The sequence below is a fragment of the Anopheles coustani genome, chromosome 2 (assembly GCF_943734705.1).
Source record: "Anopheles coustani chromosome 2, idAnoCousDA_361_x.2, whole genome shotgun sequence".
NCBI lineage: Eukaryota > Metazoa > Arthropoda > Insecta > Diptera > Culicidae > Anopheles > Anopheles coustani.
The window spans coordinates 63,756,948-63,771,175 of NC_071289.1; the positions used below are offsets into that span (position 1 = coordinate 63,756,948).

Consider the following 14,228-nt stretch of genomic DNA (forward strand, 5'->3'; position numbering starts at 1 on the left):
ATAATAACGGTTATTATGAGGCTTCACATACGAAGCTTGAGAAACAGGCACAATAAATCATGTCGGAAGGTTTTACAGAAGGTTTCAATATACGAACAGAAGGGTTACAGAAGGTTGCACACAGCACGTGTTCTAACGGTTTTCCGTTCCTTACATAAACGGCTCGATTAATAAACTGGGTTTGTGATAATTCTCCATAATCTAAGAAGCTTAACATAATTGTCATTGTAAATGTTGGATCAAATTTTCAAAAGTCACACAACTCAATAGATCATTTTCAGCTCATCCACATAACTTTGCCTCCATTTCGGTGAATTGGCATAATTCTTTTTATCGATTCCTTTGGGGGTGCTACCATCCTGCGTAATAGCCCGGGCGATTACTTCATTCCGTCGAAAGTATCCAATTGGTGGCCGCCTTGGAAAAGGCACGTGGGCCATTGGCAGAGGGCCGGCTTTGCAACGCGACACCAACTGTTCCTTCAGTTCTTGGTACACTATAAACGGCGTAATCCCAAAGTGGTACATCATTTCTACTAGACTCAGTATCGAACCGCCCATGCAGAGCCCGAAGATACCACCAAACGTCGCTACCAGCGTCTGCCAGGTTACAAACGGCTCGCGGCGGTACTTCAGACAGTTGGTCGATCGGAAGTGCACGTGCAACAGTCCCTGGGAGGAAAAGTTGAACTCTGGTCTGGGGTGGAAAAGAAGGCTGTGTTTAGTTTGTACTCAGAGATTGAAAAAGATATGCTTACAGGTTTGCGTTTCTTTTAGGGTTGTTGATGGTATTGGAGATAATGTTAACCTGATTAAGCTGGGAATTGAAAACTGATTATAATCTTACAGGGATATTCAGATGATATCATAGCAGTAGTAGCATTATTTATAACTGCAACACTTGATATTCCACGGACCTCCTTACCTCAGTGGTACAACTTGGATAGCATTGGCATTTGACGATGCTGCGATTGAAATTGGTTGCTGCTGACGAATCAATCGCCGCTGAGGTAAAACTCACTCCATCTGAAACGCAATGATTGATCGTACGTTACTTCAGCCAAAAACCCCCACACATCATATGATACGTACGCTTCATCTTCAGCAAACACCCGACATCGCGGAATCCACAAATGGGAACCTTAAACTTTACTTGCAGCTCGAAAATTTCTCTAAACAACGGGATGCATTTGCACACCTCCGCGACGTACCGCTGCTCACACTCATTCATGCAGTTGCTATAAGTGTACGGTAAAGTCGTGGACATGTTTCCTTCGTCGCTGAACGCACATCCTCGCCGTTCAATAGGGACACTACGCAACGACGGACTAGCGGACACGATCGTCGGCAGAACGGACACATCCGTTTCCCAGCCCCGCTGGACGACGGTCGTGTAATCAGAGTAGTCCGGGAAATCGTACGATCGATGGATAAACACCTCAACCCCGTAGGTGAAGCGGTCCGATGACGTGTAGTTCGCTTCACCGATATCCACCACCACTGTCAGCCCTTCACCCTTACCGATCCCGTTGACGTGGATGCTTTTCGCGTCATGGTTCGACCGCCTGATATCGGCCGGTTCGAGGAAACCATCCGCATTAAACGAGCAGCAGTACCCGGCGAAGATTTTCGTCCTACGAAACAATTGCCCACATGGTACCGGTTCCATTAGCCAGAAGCAGAAGGCCACCATCGTTTCGCAGGGTGGGGCCAGATCGAAGGCAAGCTGTTCCACCCGGTATCCCTTGAAGTTGAGAAACCGTTCCAATTGAAGAATCCGCTCATCGACAGGACGATAATCGTTCAGGCGTTGAAGGGACGCTAGCAGATCGATGGTGTCATTTTCGGCCATTCCAAGGTTCATTCTATCGGAGAAATGAATATATAAAACCTGAAACGAAATCAACTCCGGGATGTAGGATGCATACTTACAACATCTTACTCATCTCCAACGCCTTGGCCGAGTGTATCTTGTTGATGTTACACAGCGTTACGGAAGGGAACGGAATCAGTGACACGGGGTACGTCGTCGTCTCGATGGTGGTCAGCGTCGGGTTACTGCGGAACTGATCCCAGGCCGAGCTGGCCAGCATCAGCGTAAAAGCCAGACTTACCAGGGCGAACAGGCTCCAAACGAATCGCAGCAACAAATTGGCCCGGGTTGCATTGCTCCTCCCAATGTACCGAAGTCCGTGAAGCGACGAGTTTTCACAGAATACCCAAAACGTCTGCAGGAGTGTCATCGCCGCCAGCCGAAGTGCGCCGAGAACGGTCTGCCAGTGTGCCATTTCTTTTTGTAGGTCAATGCTACTACACGGGATATGCGGTCAGCCATGGCGTTAAGGTACGGTTTATATAGGGCGGAAGGTGCTTAAATATTCATCGTTCAGACCAAAAAGTTCCCAATTCGATGACAAGTGCGTTATCGTGAGCATAAAGACGCTTCGGACGTTCCCATTGTGCTTCCATTTTCGGCTCATAAGCTAATTGAATAACATCCAAACATGCGTTGGGGATGTGGTATCGTAGGCCGTTGCATTAAAGGATCTAAAGCAACTCGTTGGACTATCATAAACCACCATCGTTGGAACAGACTCGATATGTTTCGTTGGTACTATAATTAATCATTCATCACCAACCGACGCGATGCATCGTTGGACGAATTAGCAATCCCAGAAATGCATACGACATCAAACACGGGGTGACGGAGCTACTAAGCCTTGAATTATGGACAATCCATTAACAAACAATGTCCCCGATTACGCTGCGGAGGTATAAAAATGGACTACCTTTGATCGCACACGAAACGCTGACCCAACACTTCCGGGTTTGCTTTCCCACCAAGAACAGGGATTGAAGTGCGTTATGAAAATACCACAGGCGTTGTTGGCCGCCCGGGAAACGGTGCGGTATATAGTTAGAAATTTCTGTGAAAATACATCCCTCCACGGGTTGCGGTACGTTTACGGTGGTGAAAGGACGGAGCATCCGAACGGCCGTATGTTACGCGCAATGTGGCTGATGGTGTGCCTGGTCAGCATCGGGTTTACGATGGTCATGGGTGCGATCGCATGGACCCGGTTCCGCACAACGCCTACGATAACGACCATCGAAACGATGACGTATCCGATCTGGAACATCCACTTCCCGGGCGTGACGGTGTGCAACATCAACAAGGTCGACAGCCGAAAGGCCAAAGTCATCGTTGATCGACTGTAAGCAAGACTGTGTGTGGTGGGAATGTGGGAAATTGGCGGTTCCTTTGGTGGGAGTTCCCAGAAGCGCTTATCGTAATTTCGTTTACCTATCTTTGGATCTTATCTCTAGCGTCCAGGAGTTCGGTTTTAGTGAGGTCAACGCGACCGGTCTGCTTGTGGCTCAAGCCAGTCTGGTAAACTTTGAGCAAACAAATTTGAGCTTTATCGAGCTCGAGGGGGCTCTGGGTCAGATGGGCTGGAACCCGAACACGCTGCTGCTCGAACTAAGCCAACCATGCTCGGAGCTGATCAAAGTTTGCTACTGGCTCGGCTCGGAGGTTCCCTGCGCGCAGGTGATCCATCGGACGAAAACCGATAACGGATTCTGCTGCTCGTACAACGTCGACCAGGCGATGTACCCGCTGGTGGGACGAAGAAATGCTAACTCCACCGACAGTGCGCATCAGGGCCCGTACCGACCGCAACGGTTGTCCGGCGCCGGACGGCATGTAGGACTGTCGCTTCTGATCGATGTAGAACCGGACACGTACATGGCACCGACAAAGTCGTTCTACGGAGCCGAAATCTATGTGCACGACTCGATGGATTTCCCATCCGATGCGGACTTTGAGTATGTGGCTCAGCCGGGCTGGGATTTGGCGATGTCCGTTATACCGCTGCCTATCGAGAGTAGCAGCACGATGCGCCAGGTATCGGAGGAGATGCGCAAGTGTTTCCTACCGGAGGAAAGTTCTGAGAAGCCGCATGCTGAGATGAACCTGAACGTTTGCTTGGCTCAGTGTCGCCTACGGACGATCCTCAAGCTGTGCAACTGCGTCCCATTCTACTATGCCGATCTGAGTAGGTCCTGAAAGTTATTCCCTTTTTGATCTTCTACATTGAGTGTTGGAGGATCTCTTTTCAGGTATTCCCGAAGCAAGACAAAAGGATTTGTGTGCCCTGAAGCATGTGGCCTGTCTACGATACTTTAGAAGTGAGTCCGATGCCTAGAAGCTTAGAACCTCAGAACCGCTTTACAACAAACGATTATTTCTTTGTAAAACACAGGATATTTTTACAGTCTACGCCCAGACTCACAGTCAGAAGCGGACCTTACGGACGTCGAGTTCGGCATGGACTGTGAGTGCATGCCACCTTGTTCTGTGCTGGTAAAATAAAACATTAGCTTGTCATTTCCTGAAAGTGGATGACATCTTGTTTGAGCTAATTAAAATTCGCTTACATTCTAGAACTACAACGTACAGACCATCTCGAGTCAAAGGCTTTCGAAGGAATTCGTGTCGTCGCAATTGTGAGTATGCTAAATGCTATCAAGAGATTTTATACACTAACATCGCACGCCAAATGGTCTTCGTCCTAACATAGCGGTGGAAGAAACGTCTCCAAGTACGCCACCCTCAACATACACTTCAAGGACATCTACTGCGTGAAGTACAAGCGTGACGCGTACATGACGTGGGACTCGCTGGTGGCCACCTTCGGGGGGATTTTCGGCCTGTGCATGGGCGGCTCGGTGCTAAGCATGGTTGAGATGCTGTACTACTTCACCGTGAAGCCGTTCACCGCTTATCGACGGGCGCATCGTGAAAAGCGTTCCGGGAACCGCACCAGGAACAGTGTGCGGCGGCATCCACCGATCGCGGTCCTTCCATACGAAGGTCAACGGTTTCCGGTGGGCTACTTCCTGCGACGGAACGTGCTCGCTCGGTCTAAGGACGTGGTGCAGCACAAGATCAACCGTGGCCAGCTTAGCTGGTCGGTGGAGAAGCCCTCGAAGGAAATGTCTCACGGCCTATCTTTCATTTATTGATAGAGTTGCACACGTGTTGGGAGTTAACCGGGAAAATTAACATCAGAATCAAACAGTTCATTAGATTTATGTATGTGTAGTTTATTTACAGCGTAATATTATTGTAGCACAGACGACAGTTTGATTAATCTACGCTAGCTTCTAGCACTAGCAGGGCACAACCGGCGCGGATGAATTCGATGTTCTTAGGTTACTGATAGCGTTGTACGATGTTCAATTATAGCAGTTATTGCCGTTTACAGCTTGGAACAACGCGAACAACGCGTTTTTATGGAGAATACGCGATGAAAATGTGTCGTTTCTATGAGTCGCAAAAAATGCTTATTTACACTCGATGAAATGTGTGTCCGGGGAAAGGTCGTCCAACATTATCCTTTACCGAACGGCCGTTGGAGTCACTCCAGACAGTCCGAAATAGCCCTCTAGAGAACGCCTTCCTGATCTGACTACTAAACCTACCTTAACCCTATAGCTTATCGATCGATTATGAATGTGTTTTTTGAACGACGACGTGAAGCACTAGTTGCTTCAATGAGCGCGCTGTTTTCGACCACCGGGCAAATTTCAATCCAGCTGTGCCTTGTGGCCGACGTAGTTGTCGAAGAAGGCGGCATCCTTCTTGCGGTGTCGCAGCTTTCCGCACGCGGCTAGGAGCGATCCACCGAGCACGCAAAGTAGCACGCAGCACGTGGCCAGCAGAGCCGACAGGACGGACGTTTTCATGCATGTCTCCGACATATCTTGTTGAGGTTCTAAGCGTGTGGGGGGAGGGCATTAAACAGGCATGTGTGAGCGACAGGGACACGGCAGGGGCGGACGTGTGACTTACTTGCCGAGGTGATCGATTCCTTCTTGGCACGCGCCTCCTCGTCGTCCTCCTGCAGTACGCGCAACGCTTGAAAGAGGCTGATGTTGTCCGAGAGTGTCGTGTTGACGGCCGGTTGAACGGCCTCACGCTTCGAGACGCCCTTCAGGTTTCTCCAGTGACAGGGTTGACTCTAAGGAAAGGGTAGGGTGGAATTAAAACCACCAGTTGGTCAGTTGGTAAAATTCGTGGCAAAAATGCCGAGGTCACCTACCGGGCACCGTCCGTGACACATGCGAACATCGCACTCGATGTAGAGGGCGGGCGAGCCGGTGAAGCGGAACGTCTTCATGTACGCGTACACCTGCGTCTCGAACACCCCAGTGTCCGACCAGCTGCCACGGAATCGCGAAATCAGCTTATCGTCCACGGGGCACCTGTGGAAGCATTGGTTCAATTTATCCGAAGATCCGAAGCGTTTGTTGCTGTGGAAATCTGTCACCATACCCATACTCGTCGATCAGCTGGATCCTCTTGTTGGCCCCGTTGTGGGCGAAGCAGTCGTTCACCACGATGTCGAAGCCGTCGTACTTGCTGCGCATGTAGATGATCAGCGTGAGCGGGTCGCCAACACGCACCGGTCCCGTTACCCGCGCCCCGTTCGTTCCGTATCCGTTCCGGATCTCCATGTAGCACTCCGGTGGGCTGAGGGTGAACACTACCGGGTTTCCCGTTGCGACTCTGCGTCAAGAAAGCAAAGAAAAAGAACGGAAATGCAGCTCCAATCCCATCGACTTCCGTAAGGCCAACCCTCGTTGTTCGACTTACTCGACGTCAAGAAAGGGAAATGTCACCGTTTTCCAGAAGTCGTAGCCATACTCGCAAGTCACCTTGAAGTGCTCGTCGAATTCCTCCTCGATCAGCGGATTGTACTGCACCGTCACCGTGTTCCACATGAAGTTTTTCTGTCGCAATGCAACGAAATGGAGAAGAACCGCACCAGAGAAAGACACAGAGAGGTGGCGTTAGATGAATTGCATTTCCCACTCGCTCACGTTTGGAGTAAGGATTGCACATGACGTGAATTTTGTTTGCCAATCCTCCCCTGGGAAATGGCTTAATTTTCCTCCGGTTGGAACGGAGCACGTAGGTACGTACCGTTGGATTCTTGCGGCTATCCTCGCCGATCGCATTCTTTCCCAGTGTTCCGCAACGGTTCAGCTGGATGAAGAACTCGTAGTAATCGCGACCGGAACCGTTAATGTACATACAGTCTGGATCGTACGCGTAGCCTGGAATGGTGGAGTATGGGAGTAGATTGGAAAAGAGAAAATAAAATCCAGCACGTTTTTGGGCAATATAGGTATTTTAAACCATTGAAATTAAAGGAAATTCTTCAGGAAAATCCTAAGAGGTTTGTTAGGACAAATAGTAGTACTTGTCCGTTACCTAACCCTACCGACCATCTTTTATGTTTGTTTGAAATTTTGCTATGGTTGTATTTATAATAAATAAAGTTGTTAAGAATTAGGTCGATACATTAAAACCTCTTTTAAAAATGTGTATCCATCCCCATTTAACTCAAATCTTGATCCCATGATCCTAGACTCATATGGTACGATTTACATAAATTTCCATTCATCCTTCTTAACATAATCTTTTTAGGACCAATTTTACTATTGATCCATCTAATTTTTCTTTTTGAGAAATCTTTCGTGAAAAAATGATTAGATTAACTTAATTTATTTTTATATAAGCAGGAAGTTTTATACTCTCTCTTAATTTGCCCTTCTCTCTATATTTCTCTTCAACACCGGTTTTCGTGGGTTTTGGTCATATGCTATGATATAAAATCGATGCTCTATAATTTATTTAAATTTAAGATGTTTTACTGTCTATTCTATTTCTATTCTACTATTGTACCAAATTTTCTATATAGAAATTACTAACTTTTCATACTGATCAGGAATTCTGTTCAATAAATATTAATGCTGTGCTGATTTGCCTAACTCATATCTAAAAACACTTGGCACAATATTGTAAAAAAAAGAAGTTCATTTCATGCTTCATTTAGCATAAAATATTTGAAATTTAACACTTTCATTCTTAACGCATGAGCAGACTGTTTGCTTAGAGAAAAGGCAACATTCAGTTATTATCGAATTGTTTCGAAGTGAAGCTGCAGAATATTTCAATGAGGAAGCAATTATAATCAAAACAGATAGAGCGAGTTGAAGTGTTTCCATCAATTTATTCTTACTTCCCAGAGAATGCTTAAGAATGAATCCTTATTCTACCTACCAGAGGAGTAAAGTAGTCCATTAAAGGAACCGTTGAATCCAATGCGTATCTTCATGTAATCATCTTGACACTCGGCTTCGATGTCTGTACTCGATGATGATAAGAAAAACGGACATGTTAAATATTAAATAATGGAAGAAATGATGCGCAGTTGGCCAAACTAGGCTCGATACTTACGTTGCACACGCGTGTTGTTGAATCGGTACCGCCGATTGTAGTCCCGGTCCCAAGGATCGGGCCGCCAGGCCGCTGCATCGATGTCTCCACCGTAGACCGAGGGCTGTGGTGGTGGTGGTGGAGGAAGTCGCTGGTGCGATGACTGCAGTGCCGTCAGTGGGATGTAGCCGGACGTGTCCGAAACGTACACCACCTATGGGGTCGGGGGGTCGATAGGGGGTCACGTTAGTCAATCATCTGCGGTGATGTGTTTTTCCTTTAAATTTTTAGTGTCTCCACGCACGAAACCCGCGCAACCATCAAACCGGCGCACTTGTCATTAGCTAAACGACAGAAGCCACCGCCATTTGCAATCAAGATCGCTATCTCGCGGTCGGGTGGAATGCTCTCGACCGGAAAAGGCTGCGAGCAAACATCGCGGCAACAACGTTTCGATTAATTGCTCACCCGCCTTTTGGCCGCCGGTTGCACGCGAAACGGACGAAGAAAAAGAAGTGGAGCCAAAGTGCATCCGTGACTAACTTTCGGTTCGGTCCACGGTCGCCACGTCTACCGGGGGGCTTGAGCAGGTGGACCGGTAGGCGTTGCTCCTAGTTTTCGCACTCTGCCCCTAGAGTTGAGCCACTGTCGAAAGCGCCGACGACGCCGAGACTTCACAGACTAAAAGGATATTGCATCAGGGTTGTTTTTTTTAACCACACGTTCACGTTTACGGCGGAAAAGGCTGCCTTTTTCCACGACATCAAACCTTGAGCTACCTACAACCAGTAGGAAAAAATATGTATACATCCGCGCGCAACGGTTCGCTCGGTAGGGCGTGAAATCGATGGCACATTTAATTCGATTTTTCACTCATTTTCACCCAACAACGACGGCTCGCTTCATTGAAAAAAGGTCTCAATTGCTGGGTGCTTTCGTGCCATCCGGTGATCTATTTGTTTGATCGATTTTTCCTTTGATCAGCATAAGAAAAACAGACGTTTCAGATTCACGAATGCGTGAGGCGTCGAACCCTTACAACCATCTTCTCATCCGCCGAGGAGATGAACCTCAATTCGGACACCGAAATGTACGTTCGAAGTGCGCCATCCACGCATGAAGAAGCGCGAAACCGAAAGTAATCCAACCGAACCAAGCGCGTGCCGGTTTTACGTTGCTTTAAAACCGTTTCCATCTCAGCGGTGGTGTTTTTCTTTTCGTTCGAGCACTGGGAAGCAACCTTCCGCCCATCCCACCAACCCACCCTAGCGCCGGTGTTGACCAATTTTCTTGGCCACAAATTTATCTTTCCAATCAGAATAGCACCGAAACCTTCATTTCGGCTGCAAGAGAAGTCCGAGGTCACGTGCTCCCCGCCATCTTGCCTCACCGGCGTGCCTCAACCACGTGCCACTGGTCGCTGGTAGAGGAGCTGGGTTCTTTTGTTTGTTTTCACCACCCCGAGCCGCCTTAAGCCGGGCCAATCATTAGCCTTTCTTGGCCTTTACACGTCCAATTCTGAACACGCCTCGTGTTCGATGTCCGGTGGGAAAACTGGCGAATGGAAAATTCTTGCCTCTGTTGCCTTTTGGGTGCGAGAACGTTGGCGCACTCAAAGTTCTCAGCGCGATGATGATGGTCGTGTTTCCGGTGGCGCGAGCGCGCGGAAATGCACGGATGGTTTCCTTGCCACGACGGTCATCGTTTTATACGCCCATTTGACGGGGGGGTCAGTCTCATTACCAGTCCCCAGTGTTGATGGGTCTTGTTTAACCTCCAATTTACGCGGAAAAGCACTCGGGTTAGTTATGAGCATCGTTTCTTAAGACAGTGTGTAATGACAGATGTTTTTGAATAATTATTTAAATGAACTTCCCTTGTATTCTTAATGGCACAAAACTTGTATACGTTTCTCTTGTAGCCAAAAATTATTACTAAAATGTTTCAAAGGAAAAAGTAAGTGGTAAGACTGTCCATGTCACAAATTAACTTCTTTGATGGAGATAGTCTCTGACGAAAAAAATATTTCCCCTACCGTAAATACGTCACGCTAGTAGCATGCTATAAATTCCTGCCATAATTCTTTATCATATCATTTGAATCATAAAAAATGCCAAAAATGTAAGATAAGCAAACATAAAAAATGCCGATAAAATGGAAACATCGTTGGTTAACGCAGCTAACGAATGCCTATCGAAAGTAGCGCAAGACAAACGACCATAAAATGTGCTTCTCTATTCAGGTGGGAAAAATTACCTTCGACTTTTTTGTTGCTTTTAAACTCTTGTATTTATTTCAAATTCATTTGGTTTGCCATTTGATAGAAACCCCTGTCGATCGCATGTCTTAATGTTTAACGTAATGTTGAGCCATTCTTCAAATGCTCAAATCTGGCTTCCAATGGAGTGCATTGCACTCAGTGACGTACAGGGAGTCATTTGAACTCGCACCGTCAACAAAGGTTTCAAAAGTTAACGAACCAATTTGTGTGCAAAACATATATGAAAAAAAGAGCAATCAAGTGATGATGCTAATTTTTGTACATGATGCAACTGAAGGCTTTTAAAAACCGGGTACTTTTCTTTGTTAGTTTTGCATGACTTTTGGTGCACAATCCGCCCGTTCGTCCTCAGCTCTGACTGAGTGCGTTAGTAGTAGTAGTAGTAGTAGAACATAAACCACCCAGCAACGGTACACCGCTGCTGCACTTCTTCGTCGGCAAACGGGAATGGCCGTCCTTCCCACCCACAACACGTCGGAACGCAACGCGAAGACGCATGTCTGCGCTTAGTAAAACACACTAAACCGCCGGACCGGAACCAAAATATGCGCCCGCCGCCATTCGCTTTTGCATACATTCCGTTCGCATCCCATCGTTCGCTCGACGCGGTTTTGGTTATGTAAGACGACGTCGACGACTACGCCGACGACGGTGGCTTTTAAAGAGAAGACTTAACATTTCTGGCGGGATCTGACGCTCTGCCGGCTTGCCGGTAAGCTAACGTATTTTTTCCTTCAATTTTCTTCTGTTTCTCGCTACGGTTTTGGGATGCCCGATGGTCAACCGGTGGCACTATCAACCGTGAGATAGTAATAAGGTGAGGAGGGTTTTCTTCCGTGGGCCACTTGATTGGAGCTGCATAAATGGAGCAATTATTAACTTTTGTTTTCAATCGCTCCAGTTTAGGTTACAGCAGAGCTTCTCAAAGCAGCATAATTGGGTGATCTTTCGAGGTAAACGTATTTGTGAAAAATTATTTCTATAAATTTCCTTTACAAGGAACAACAACAACAACAATCTATGGGACAATACACCTAGCATTTTTGGATAGGTTTAATGTTTTAAATTAAATCAATGGTTTTGCGTTTTAAAATATCGGTAACACATTAAAAATTATTGTCAAAAAACTACAATATTTGAAGTTTAGTTTCCTTAAAATTGTTTAAGTTTGAGTTTTCAAAGGTTCCATGATTCCATGAAACCAGAGAAATGAAATTTAAACACAAAAATACATCAATTTCCCTACAAAATGTTTTCAAACCTACAAACATGTTTTTGATCTTCAATTATACTTTACGGAGCATGACCAGTTTGAGAATGGCTGATTCCTTAGTTCACATGTGATGATGCAGTGGAACTAGCTCTGCTTTTCCTTTTCGAAGGTGGAAAAGGTTGAAGACATGGACGAGGGATGAGGTTTCCGCACCGTTTCTCGTGGCTGCCGTAGTTTGCAATTGATATGCCATCCATTGTGGCCCACGAAACCAAGTGTCTCGAGGCGGGTGAAATAGAGACAAAAAACGCCCCATGGTAGATCAACGAAGCTGGCGCGGAGGTGCATCGGTCGCGTCATAAATCCGGTGCTCCCCTTTGCGTCCGTTCGGTTATGTCGCGGTTAATGCGATAATCGGTGGCACACCTTGGCCGTGACGCCAGTGACACAGATTATCGCCAGCCCCGGCCACGAGCAAAGTACAGTTGTGTGCGGCCGTATATCGCTCGCGGTGACTTACCGGTTCGCTGCCCTCGTGGGAGAGTGCCTCGCGGGAATTGTTGGCGCTGTCCAGCGGTCCACCGCCGGCGGTCGGCTGCTGCACGACGACATTTTTCTGCAACAAGTGAATTTTGGTTTCGCGGTAAATTTCCGCCTGCCTTCGCGAGGAATTTGTCCACCGCAAACCTACCTTTCCGCCGCTGATGCTGCCCCGCTTGCGCTGCACCTTTGGCGCCACCGTAGATGAAGGGTTATGGTGGGCGTTGGGAGAACCATTGGAGCCTGGGGCGGGCCGGCTGGCAGTGGTCAGGGATCCGGTGGCGGCCGTCGAAGGAAGGCCGTGTGTGCTGCTGGCGTTGTTCGGTTGAAAACTGACCGGTGAAACCGTGGTAATTCCCGAAGTTTGCTGTGCAAGGTGAAGGATGGCAATTGTCTGGGGGGAAAGAGTATTTAATTGAGCCGACATTAGCATCATTAATGGCAAACACAATCACCATCAAAATTTGAATTATTTAAAGTATTATATCTTGAATTTGCTTTAGCTAAAGAAATGTTTAGTCAACTACAGAAGACAAATAAAAATGCAATTTAAATTTTGGAATAAAAATAAATCGCAAACATAAAATGGGGATATTTCATTTCTAATGTTCAAATTTTAAACCAACTAAATATCCCTAGTAGCAATTTTTAACAAATGCTTCAATCTTCCTTGTTTGTTCATATAAACAAAAAATATAACTTCACAAACAAATATGACACTAAGATTTAAAAGACTCTACCTCGAATTATAAATTTACATGTTTCCTTGTCTTTTTCTTTGACATAACACTTTGTATTTTCGTGTTAAACAACATATTTTGTATTTCCCAAATAAGGAAATAATCGTGGAATGTTAAAGCTATCAAGGGGAATGTATGTTTTCCAAAAAACAGCTCTCGTTTTTTTCCGCCAAGGATGCCCAGCTTTTGAGTACATTTTTTGTAACTTTTGCTTTCCAAGATGATTTGCCCTACGTTTCGGTTGGAGCTCGCTTTGGTGCCCCATTCATCGGCATTCGTCGCCACGGCTCGATGCATCTGGACCGCCGGGCTGGAGTCCATCCACGGAGCGGACCGATGCCCCGACGATCCGTACCGTTTCGCTTTTAAGGTGGTAGAAAAAAATAAAACGTCCACTTCCAAGTGGGCTCCACCGGTTCGACATGAACTAATAACTCACCTGTGCCACCGCGATGATGAAAGCACACCAGCCCGGATGATGTAACCTGAAACAATGAGAAATATTTGGCATATTAGATCGGTTTGAACTTCTTGTGCTGGCTGCGATCGGGTCTTCCCGGGATCGACGGATCCGCGAAAGCGTTTTGCGTTACGATTTTCCGACCATTTTTCCTACTCTTTGTTGTTTGCTGCTGCGGCTCCGTTTGTTCGAACGGCGCAGGGTAAGCCTTTTTCGGTAAACCCCGATCGTACCCCGATAAGCGGTCCGGTACGCACGGATTTGTGTGCCCAGAACCGGCCATCCGAGCGCATCGGGTCAACCGCCCCGCGAACCATTTCCATGACCTACCACCGATGCACATCTACGCTTTGTGTGTTTGTGCTCTGCTTTTCGTTGCTCAGTGTAGTTTTCCTTTCCTTTTCTGCACGACCTGCTTTGATTATGCGGCCAGGTTTATTGGGCGGATATTATCCAAGATTTTTATGGGCGATCCTCCCCCATCCCCCCTTTTCCTTTCCTTTCCTTTCCAATACTACGTCTTTATCCCCTACCCGTCGGGTGAAAAAATGCGAAATTGCTACAGGAAGCGAATTTTTTACAGATATCTGCCACTGGAAGCGCAATTTATGTCTCTCGAATGGGTCGGGATTTCTGGGTGGCAAATTTCCCGATCGAAGCTACGACGAACGGTAACGCTGCCAACCGAAGGCGCAATCAATCAGT

The 14,228-nt window shown here is 47.0% G+C and overlaps 3 protein-coding genes across 3 annotated transcripts; 1 reads left to right on the forward strand and 2 right to left on the reverse strand.

Moving 5' to 3' along the window:
* Nucleotides 1-263: 263 nt before the first annotated feature.
* Nucleotides 264-2,242, reverse strand: LOC131264799 (sodium channel protein Nach-like). The gene is made up of 5 exons (XM_058267065.1): nt 1,932-2,242; nt 1,092-1,864; nt 925-1,025; nt 758-816; nt 264-696 (listed from the first exon to the last, which is right to left on the reverse strand). Exons 1-5 carry the CDS (start codon nt 2,240-2,242, stop codon nt 264-266), a joined length of 1,677 nt encoding a protein of 558 aa, XP_058123048.1.
* Nucleotides 2,243-3,011: 769 nt separating this feature from the next.
* Nucleotides 3,012-5,027, forward strand: LOC131264800 (pickpocket protein 11-like). Its single transcript, XM_058267066.1, has 7 exons — nt 3,012-3,214; nt 3,327-3,617; nt 3,654-4,057; nt 4,122-4,190; nt 4,265-4,365; nt 4,447-4,508; nt 4,583-5,027. The coding sequence occupies exons 1-7, from the start codon at nt 3,012-3,014 to the stop codon at nt 5,025-5,027; spliced, it is 1,575 nt and encodes a 524-aa protein (XP_058123049.1).
* A 564-nt stretch (nt 5,028-5,591) lies between these two features.
* LOC131264801 (uncharacterized) lies at nt 5,592-13,866 on the reverse strand. Its single transcript, XM_058267067.1, has 12 exons — nt 13,854-13,866; nt 13,503-13,615; nt 12,475-12,717; nt 12,304-12,399; nt 8,311-8,503; nt 8,134-8,217; nt 6,991-7,124; nt 6,661-6,797; nt 6,340-6,573; nt 6,107-6,269; nt 5,857-6,025; nt 5,592-5,779 (listed from the first exon to the last, which is right to left on the reverse strand). Exons 1-12 carry the CDS (start codon nt 13,864-13,866, stop codon nt 5,592-5,594), a joined length of 1,767 nt encoding a protein of 588 aa, XP_058123050.1.
* Between the last annotated feature and the right edge of the window lie 362 nt (nt 13,867-14,228).

Excerpts from the sequence above, each read along its gene's own strand:
- LOC131264800 (XM_058267066.1), top strand. The coding sequence starts at position 3,012 with ATGTGGCTGATGGTGTGCCTGGTCAGCATCGGGTTTACGATGGTCATG. Across the intron at positions 3,215-3,326 it reads AAAGTCATCGTTGATCGACT|CGTCCAGGAGTTCGGTTTTA; the intron begins GTAAGCAAGACT and ends TCTTATCTCTAG. Across the intron at positions 3,618-3,653 it reads GTCGACCAGGCGATGTACCC|TGCGCATCAGGGCCCGTACC; the intron begins GCTGGTGGGACG and ends CTCCACCGACAG.
- LOC131264799 (XM_058267065.1), bottom strand. The coding sequence starts at position 2,242 with ATGACACTCCTGCAGACGTTTTGGGTATTCTGTGAAAACTCGTCGCTT. Across the intron at positions 1,026-1,091 it reads GTGTTTGCTGAAGATGAAGC|ATGGAGTGAGTTTTACCTCA; the intron begins GTACGTATCATA and ends ATTGCGTTTCAG. Across the intron at positions 697-757 it reads CCTAAAAGAAACGCAAACCT|ACCAGAGTTCAACTTTTCCT; the intron begins GTAAGCATATCT and ends TTTCCACCCCAG.
- LOC131264801 (XM_058267067.1), bottom strand. Across the intron at positions 7,125-8,133 it reads TGGACTACTTTACTCCTCTG|GCTACGCGTACGATCCAGAC; the intron begins GTAGGTAGAATA and ends CCACCATTCCAG. Across the intron at positions 6,026-6,106 it reads TGTGTCACGGACGGTGCCCG|AGTCAACCCTGTCACTGGAG; the intron begins GTAGGTGACCTC and ends CCCTTTCCTTAG.